The sequence below is a fragment of the Ranitomeya variabilis genome, chromosome 5 (assembly GCF_051348905.1).
Source record: "Ranitomeya variabilis isolate aRanVar5 chromosome 5, aRanVar5.hap1, whole genome shotgun sequence".
Taxonomy (NCBI): domain Eukaryota; kingdom Metazoa; phylum Chordata; class Amphibia; order Anura; family Dendrobatidae; genus Ranitomeya; species Ranitomeya variabilis.
The window spans coordinates 681,666,014-681,675,821 of record NC_135236.1 but is presented as its reverse complement, the minus strand read 5'-3'; the positions used below and the strand labels follow the sequence as shown (position 1 = coordinate 681,675,821).

Below are 9,808 nucleotides of genomic sequence, written 5' to 3'. Positions count from 1 at the left end.
TACTGTACGCAGCATCATGTGGGGCCATTATACAGTATGGAGCATAATGTGGCCAATGGCCATTGTACAGTATGGAGCGTCGTGTGTGGCCATATTTTTTTGTTCATAATTATTGTTAACGAAACATTGTGATCAGAAGTGCTAAATGGGTGTGGTTGGGACGTGGCTAGTTGTGAAATGGGTGTGGCCTAAAATTTGCCGCGGCGCGCTACGCGCGCCGCTGACTTTGTCCCTCTTTCCCTTCCCCTAAAGTTGGGAGGTATGATATAATGCACATACAGAATAATGGGCCACATATAATGCTCCATACAGAATAATGGGCCCCATATAATGCTCCATACAGTATAATGGGCCCCATTTAATGCTCCATACAGTATAATGGGCCCCATTTAATATAATTCAAACCCATTTGTGTCAACTTCTGTGCATGTTATCAGGCCAAAATCACCAGGGGATGCGAACTTTTGATCAGGGTCATTTGGATGTTTTGAGTTGTCATTATGATTTAAGAAGAGAAAACACAGGAATCTGACAATAAATGGCTTCACCCAACCACTAGCCATGACACATGGCTTTTTCTTGGCCTTGCTAACTATGTTACTATGATTTTCTGCCTCCATTTAACTCCTTACTTGCCGCGTTCCAGCTGCACACACTGGAGATAAATATATATATACACAGGACAGGAGCTGCAGGGAGCGGAATCCCCCCCCCCCCCCATGTCCCCCCATACACTGCACACACTGTGTATATATATATACAGGACAGGAGCTGCAGGGAGCGGAATCCCCCCCCCCGTGTCCCCCCATACACTGCACACACTGGAGATTATATATATATATATATATATATATATATATATATATATATATATATATATATACAGGACAGGAGCTGCAGGGAGCGGAGCCCCCCTGTGTCCCCCATACACTGCACACACTGGCTATATATATATACAGGGTGGAGCGCGGTAAGTTGCTTTTTTGCACTGCATGCTGTGGCGGCACTGTCGGGTGGGTGTGGCTTACAGATTTGTATTCCTCCGCCTTTCAGTTGCCATCATGCAGTGGACACGTGAGGAGAGGTCATTTTGTGTTGAAGCGTATTTTTCTAATGCCCACTCGATCATTGCAGTGCAGCGTGCTTGTCGTTTACAATTCGCTGTTCCTCCACGCGGACGTGTTCCTGGACGGCAATCAATTGTAAATTGGGTGAATGCATTCAGAACAGCAGGGAATGTGTCATGTGTACGAAGGGGACCTTCAGCTGCGGCTAAAAAAGCGGCCAAGAGCCCCAAGAAGGTGACGAAGAGCCAAGAAGTGAGAGGAGCCGCCCTGTCCTCATACCACAAAGGCTCTTATCAGAGCCACCTCCTCCCCGCAGAGCTGTATGATCAGTGCCACCTCCTCCTCCCCGCAGAGCTGTATGATCAGTGCCACCTCCTCCTCCCCGCAGAGCTGTATGATCAGTGCCACCTCCTCCTCCCCGCAGAGCTGTATGATCAGTGCCACCACCTCCTCCCCGCAGAGCTGTACGATCAGAGCCTCCTCCTCCCCGCAGAGCTGTATGATCAGTGCCACCTCCTCCTCCCCGCAGAGCTGTATGATCAGTGCCACCTCCTCCTCCCCGCAGAGCTGTATGATCAGTGCCACCTCCTCCCCGCAGAGCTGTATGATCAGTGCCACCTCCTCCTCCCCGCAGAGCTGTATGATCAGTGCCACCTCCTCCTCCCCGCAGAGCTGTATGATCAGTGCCACCACCTCCTCCCCGCAGAGCTGTACGATCAGAGCCTCCTCCTCCCCGCAGAGCTGTACGATCAGAGCCTCCTCCTCCCCGCAGAGCTGTATGATCAGTGCCACCTCCTCCCCGCAGAGCTGTACGATCAGAGCCTCCTCCTCCCCGCAGAGCTGTATGATCAGTGCCACCTCCTCCCCGCAGAGCTGTATGATCAGTGCCTCCTCCTCCCCGCAGAGCTGTATGATCAGTGCCACCACCTCCTCCCCGCAGAGCTGTATGATCAGTGCCACCACCTCCTCCCCGCAGAGCTGTATGATCAGTGCCACCTCCTCCCCGCAGAGCTGTATGATCAGTGCCACCTCCTCCTCCCCTCAGAGCTGTATGATCAGTGCCACCTCCTCCTCCCCGCAGAGCTGTATGATCAGAGCCACCTCCTCCTCCCCGCAGAGCTGTATGATCAGAGCCACCTCCTCCTCCCCGCAGAGCTGTATGATCAGTGCCACCTCCTCCTCCCCGCAGAGCTGTATGATCAGTGCCACCTCCTCCTCCCCGCAGAGCTGTATGATCAGTGCCACCTCCTCCCCGCAGAGCTGTATGATCAGTGCCACCTCCTCCCCGCAGAGCTGTATGATCAGTGCCACCTCCTCCCCGCAGAGCTGTATGATCAGTGCCACCTCCTCCTCCCCTCAGAGCTGTATGATCAGTGCCACCTCCTCCTCCCCGCAGAGCTGTATGATCAGAGCCACCTCCTCCTCCCCGCAGAGCTGTATGATCAGTGCCACCTCCTCCTCCCCGCAGAGCTGTATGATCAGTGCCACCTCCTCCTCCCCGCAGAGCTGTATGATCAGAGCCACCTCCTCCTCCCCGCAGAGCTGTATGATCAGAGCCACCTCCTCCTCCCCGCAGAGCTGTATGATCAGTGCCACCTCCTCCTCCCCGCAGAGCTGTATGATCAGTGCCACCTCCTCCCCGCAGAGCTGTATGATCAGAGCCACCTCCTCCTCCCCGCAGAGCTGTATGATCAGAGCCTCCTCCTCCCCGCAGAGCTGTATGGACAGCACAGTTACTGCTCCAGGAGCCGCGGGTAACGGATGATGTGACCCTACAGCAGCGGCAAATGAGTGACCTGAGGACAGAAGCATCTGGAGGAGGCGGGGTCTACAGGGGGCGGGGTTACTGGACGGGAGGCGGAGCTGCCTCTTTTGACAATGATTGGTCTAACACATCAAGCCCTTATTGGCCTCTTTTTTTTCATGAAAGAACCAGTGGCGTGCAGGGGGCGTGTCTACCGGAGACCAATGAGGACGCGCACACGGGGATAAATACCCTGCTCCCGCCGCTCCGCTCATCACTTCTGTTCTATCCAGAGCTATGGCCAGAACCAAGCAGACCGCCCGCAAATCCACCGGAGGGAAAGCTCCCCGCAAGCAGCTGGCCACGAAGGCCGCCAGGAAGAGCGCTCCCGCCACCGGTGGAGTGAAGAAGCCGCATCGTTACCGCCCGGGGACAGTCGCTCTCCGTGAGATCCGCCGCTATCAGAAGTCCACCGAGCTGCTGATCCGTAAGCTTCCCTTCCAGCGCCTGGTGAGGGAGATCGCCCAGGACTTCAAGACCGATCTGCGCTTCCAGAGCTCGGCGGTGATGGCGCTGCAGGAGGCCAGCGAGGCTTATCTGGTGGGGCTGTTCGAGGACACCAACCTGTGCGCCATCCACGCCAAGAGGGTCACCATCATGCCCAAAGACATCCAGCTGGCCCGCCGGATCCGCGGGGAGAGGGCCTAGATCTGCCGGCACCGACCACAACACAACGGCTCTTTTCAGAGCCACCAAATCCTCCCACAGACGAGCTGAGTCCTGAACGCTCCGAGCGGTTTCTGCGCGTATTCTCCGTATACGGAGCGCAGTGATCCTTAATAGGCGGCGGCTGCTGTGTGCGATATTGTAGGTGATGCGCGACATCCAGTGATCGCTCCGCACATTCTCTGCTCTCAGTTCTACAATGTGCGACATCTATTGCATAACTGACGTTTTATTAGGGAGGTGTGAACAGCGCCCAGCCCGGGTCTGCGGTGGAGGAGGCGCGAGTTCTGTACAGCGCAGACGTAAGAGGGGATCTGTGGGAACACGGTCAGTAAGGAGTTAGAGTAAAAGTAATCGGTGATTGGTCGGTTTTTTTATCCGATTGTTTCGCGGTCACTTTCTGATCCGTTGGTGGATTTGAATTTCCCGCTCTGTCGCTGCTCGCGCTCCGGAGGATCAGAACCGATCACAGTCTGCTGGGTCCTAGTGCCGCCTCCTGTCTGCGGCTTTAGGTTCTCGTTTGTTGTGATCGGAGATCTCTGCGCTTATAATCTTGTTTCCCCCCAGATCGGTGCTGGCGCCTCTCACTCCCCTTTCTACTAAGTATTATTATGTGTGAGGGAATCTCTTCTGCCTGATCGGAGCAGATCCCTCCCCGTGCGCTGCCGTGGTCGCTACAGATCACATTTGTGGTGGGTGGATCGTGGGCTGGAGCCGCCCGGGCACTGGTTACCTGCAGCTCCCTGCTCTGCAGTGACCGGTAGTGGCTGAGTGCAGTGACTGCCGGGGATCAGTCTTCTGCTGATTTAATTCTACTTTCTAACATTTGACAGAACCTGGAAAATCGCAACAGAAACAACAATGAACGGAAAACTCCAAATAACCAACAGATCGAGAGGAGAAGAATAGAGAAGCGGGAAAAACCGCACAATAAGCGGGAGATTCAAAATCACCAACTGTTCTGTGATCAGCCAATCAGAAAAGAAGGGAGGAGCTAAATACTAGAAATCTCGCCCCGGAAACACGTCATCCCTGCGGTTCTCTCTCCGGTCCGCTCACTCTCTACATAAAGGAAGGACTCTGCGCCGATCAGTCATCGTGTTCTGCTCACTGCTGGAAGATGTCTGGTCGCGGTAAAGGAGGGAAAGGTCTCGGGAAGGGCGGCGCCAAGCGGCACAGGAAGGTGCTCCGGGATAACATCCAGGGCATCACCAAGCCTGCCATCCGCCGTCTCGCTCGCAGGGGAGGCGTCAAGCGCATCTCCGGCCTCATCTATGAGGAGACTCGCGGCGTCCTGAAAGTCTTCCTGGAGAACGTGATCCGTGACGCCGTCACCTACACCGAGCACGCCAAGAGGAAGACCGTCACCGCCATGGACGTGGTGTACGCGCTCAAGCGCCAGGGCCGCACTCTCTACGGCTTCGGGGGTTAATCGTGTTCTGTCCCCACAACCCAAAGGCTCTTCTCAGAGCCGCCCACATCCTACATGGAAGGCTCCAATACCTGCTCCTGGAATAGAGGCATTAATGTGATCGGACTCTGGATTTGCAGCAGAACATGCGGAAGCCTCAATCTGCTCTCGGTCACTGGTTCTGTCCCGTTTACAAAAGTCCGATGTGTATGCAGCGCTATGGAGGATATTCACTGACGGTACGCAGCGCTATATCGGGGTATACTGGTAACTACTGACGGATGATTGGCCGCCGCATCCCTCCCGCACTGGGTCCTAGTGCCGCCTGATTCCTGTGTTCTGCTGTTGCAGGCAGATAGGCTGTTAACGCTTTCGTTGCTCTGCTGCATTTTCAGCTTGATCTCTTTCGGATGGTATTTTTAATTAACTCTTTCCTCCACAGACCGCTGCCGTCAGTCACTGCTCGTTATACCCGTCTCTATTATGAAGATTTGTTGTGCGATTTTGTTTTTATAACCCACATATATATGTATATATGTAATATGTGTACTAAATCTATCCGGAGCTTGTGTTATAAGAGAGCGGATACTGCTCCGGGGAATCAGACCCCTGTCGGGTTGGAAATCGGTCGCTGAACACTAGCAGATCGCTCGATCTGACACCGCTTTGTGAGAAGACAAACCAGCGTGACGTGTGGGAACGTCATATCCATAATCTAGAGATCCGCCCTAACACCCGCCGGGAGTCACCGGAGCTCTTCAGGATCACCCTTCTAGTGTTCGCTGATGTTTGAAGGCTCCGATACCGCACAATGAGCTGTAACCAACCGTCACCCGAACATCCGACAGGAGCAAATGCTGGAACATCATCAGAGGAAAATCGGCGACAAAACGCAGAGAGCTCCGATCACAAGGATGAACGGCTGGAAAAGTCAGTGAGCAACGAAAGAGTTACCAGAAGAACAATAATGTGGAGGCGGCGCTAGGACCCAGCGCTCTGAGGGGACGCGGATCCGCAGGAGGCAGCGGAGGAGCCAGGTCATGTACTGCCGGGGTGGGCGGCTCTGAGAAGGGGCTCTGTCAGTGGTGATTGATGCCCCCCATATAGTGATGTGTACCCCATTATGGTGCGCTTTTCCCTGTGCTGTGGGTTTCATTACTTGAGCCTCTGAGCAAAGGCAACAGATGCCACCAGAGGCTGTGTTCTGTCCGCGCCCCGTCCGCGCTCTGCCCGCGCCCCGTCCGCGCTCTGCCCGCGCCCCGTCCGCGCTCTGCCCGCGCCCCGTCCGCGCTCTGCCCGCGCCCCATCCGCGCTCTGCCCGCGCCCCGTCCGCGCCCCGTCCGCGCTCCGTCCGCGCCCCATCAGTGTTCTGTCCGCTCCCTATCCATGTATTGTCCTGGTTCTGCCTGTCGATAAATTGCAGTGTGTATGTGATTGTACTTTTATATATGGAATTATGTTTCCATTTTTTTTACAATTACTGCATTTTTCATCAAGTAGAGAAAAAAAAAAATGAATTTCACTGATATAAAAAAAACAAGCAAATACACAGTGGGGACACGGATAGTTTCCTAGACCCCCGACTGCCATGGCAACCACTGTCATTGGCAACATCTTCCTTATGCTCTGCTGCCCCCTCCTCTGCCAGGAAGGTCCTTTATAAATAAGAAATCACGGTTTGGAGAAGGAGGTCGTAGAGTAGGACATTGGGAAGAAAAGGATGGAGAGTCTAGAGGAGTAAAATAGCTGTGACTGCAGAACAGGAGGTCTGGAGAATGAAGGAAACGGACGGTGTCATTATTTACCATAGATCTATAGGATAGAGGGGGTGGAGGGATAAGCCATGTATGCAGGGGGGGGAATATGAGCCATGCATACAGGGGGGGGGGGGAATATGAGCCATGCATACAGGGGGGGGGGGAATATGAGCCATGCATACAGGGGGGGGGAATATGAGCCATGCATACAGGGGGGGGGAATATGAGCCATGCATACAGGGGGGGGGGGGAATATGAGCCATGCATACAGGGGGGGGGGGAATATGAGCCATGCATACAGGGGGGGGGGGGAATATGAGCCATGCATACAGGCGGGGAATATGAGCCATGCATACAGGGGTAAAAATATGACTGAGCCATGCATACAGGGGGGGGGGGAATATGAGCCATGCATACAGGGGGGGGGGGGAATATGAGCCATGCATACAGGGGTAAAAATATGACTGAGCCATGCATACAGGGGGGGGGGGGGAATATGAGCCATGCATACAGGCGGGGAATATGAGCCATGCATACAGGGGTAAAAATATGACTGAGCCATGCATACAGGGGGGGGGGGGAATATGAGCCATGCATACAGGCGGGGAATATGAGCCATGCATACAGGGGTAAAAATATGACTGAGCCATGCATACAGGGGGGGATATGAGCCATGTATACAGAGGGGGGATATGAGCCATGCATACGGGGGGGAATATGACTGAGCCATGCATACAGGGGGGAATATGAGCCATGCATACAGGGGGGGAATATGAGCCATGCATACAGAGGTGGGATATGAGCCATGCATACAGGGGGGGATATGACTGAGCCATGCATACAGGGTGGATATGAGCCATGCATACAGGGGGGGATATGAGCCATGCATACCAGGGGGGATATGAGCCATGCATACAGGGGGGAATATGAGCCATGCATACAGGGGGGAATATGAGCCATGCATACAGGGGGGGGGGGGGAATATGAGCCATGCATACAGGGGGGGGGGGAATATGAGCCATGCATACAGGAGGGGAGGGGGAATATGAGCCATGCATACAGGGGGGGGGGGGAATATGAGCCATGCATACAGGGGGGGGGGAATATGAGCCATGCATACAGGGGGGGGGATATGAGCCATGCATACAGGGGGGGGGGGGAATATGAGCCATGCATACAGGCGGGGAATATGAGCCATGCATACAGGGGTAAAAATATGACTGAGCCATGCATACAGGGGGGGATATGAGGCAAGCATACAGGGGGGGAATATGAGCCATGTATACAGAGGGGGGATATGAGCCATGCATACAGGGGGGGATATGAGCCATGCATACGGGGGGGAATATGACTGAGCCATGCATACAGGGTGGATATGAGCCATGCATACAGGGGGGAATATGAGCCATGCATACAGGGGGGGAATATGAGCCATGCATACAGGGGGGGATATGAGCCATGCATACGGGGGGGGAATATGACTGAGCCATGCATACAGGGTGGATATGAGCCATGCATACAGGGGGGAATAGGAGCCATGCATACAGGTGGGTAATAGGAGCCATGCATACAGGGGGGGAATATGAGCCATGCATACAGGGGGGGGAATATGAGCCATGCATACAGGGGTAAAAATATGACTGAGCCATGCATACAGGGGGGGGGGGTATGAGCCATGCATACAGGGGGGAATATGAGCCATGCATACAGGGGGGGGATATGAGCCATGCATACAGGGGTAAAAATATGACTGAGCCATGCATACAGGGGGGGGGGGGGGTATGAGCCATGCATACAGGGGAGAAATATGAGCCATGCATACAGGGGGGAAATATGAGCCATGCATACAGGGGGGAATATGAGCCATGCATGGGGGGGGGGGGGGAATATGAGCCATGCATACAGGGGGGGATATGAGCCATGCATACAGGAGGGGGTTTATGAGCCATGCATACAGGTGGGAATATGAGCCATGCATACAGGGTGGGATATGAGCCATATATACAGGGGGGAGTATGAACCATGCATATGGGATGGGAGGGAGATGAGCCATGCATACAGAAGGGGGGGCATTATATAGTATGGAGCACTGTGTGTGGCCGTTATACAGTATTGAGCATCATGTGTGGCCGTTATATAGTATGGAGCACTGTGTGTGGCCATTATACACTATGGAGCATCATGCTTGGTGGCCGTTATACTGTATTGAGTATCCTGTGTGGCCATTATACAGTATGGAGCACTGTGTGGCCATATTTTTTTTTGTTTATAATTATTGTATATAAAACAGTGTGATCAGCAGTGCTAAATGGGTGTGGTTGGGGCGTGGATATGGGTGTGACTAGTTGTGAAATGGGTGTGGTCAGAGGCGTGGCCTAAAATTTGCCGCAAACTTTATACCTCCTTCCCTTCTTCAAAATTTGGGAGGTATGGTACCGCATTTGCCAGATCACGGCAAGTGCCGCAAATCCCATAGGGAATGAATGAGGCCGAACGCAGTGTTGCTGTAAGTGATCCGTTACGCGGCAGATGCAGAAAAACTGCCAGATCTGCTGCAAAAGGCGACTTTCACATCAGCGATTCTTGCCAAAGTCACTGCCGATAGTGTCATACTCACCAATGGGGGGCAGCACTAAAAGTGCCTAGGGCAGCAGAAACTCTAAATACGGCCCTGGGGGGGCTACATTATATTCTGTGGGGGACTGCATTATACTCAGGGTACTACATTATATTATGGGGGGCTACATCATACTATATGAGGGGGCTACAGTATACTCTATGGGGGGGCTGCATTCTCTCAGGGGACTACATTATATTCTGTGGTGGGTTGCATTATACTATATGAGAGGGGCTGCATTATACCCTATGGGGGTGCTACATTATATTCTATGGTGGGGACTGCGTCATACCTGAGGGGGTTGCATTATATTTTGTGGGGTGCTGCATTATATTCTATGAGAGGGGACTGCATTATATTTTATGAGGGGGGCTACATTATATTCTGTGAGGGGGCTACCCCAACCCTTGCTACATAATTAAGACGTGAACTACCTTATATTATACCCTGATATTAGCGCTTTTTACCGCACAATTGGTGGTCTTG

General features: G+C 53.4%; 1 protein-coding gene across 1 annotated transcript; it reads left to right on the top strand.

The window, feature by feature from the left end:
• The first annotated feature begins 3,108 nt into the window (after nt 1-3,108).
• On the top strand, nt 3,109-3,519 carry LOC143775181 (histone H3). The gene has a single exon (XM_077263023.1). The coding sequence runs from the start codon at nt 3,109-3,111 to the stop codon at nt 3,517-3,519; it is 411 nt and encodes a 136-aa protein (XP_077119138.1).
• Nucleotides 3,520-9,808: the final 6,289 nt, after the last annotated feature.

What these genes read in the sequence shown, in the direction of transcription:
- LOC143775181 (XM_077263023.1), top strand. Translation starts at nt 3,109, where the DNA reads ATGGCCAGAACCAAGCAGACCGCCCGCAAATCCACCGGAGGGAAAGCT.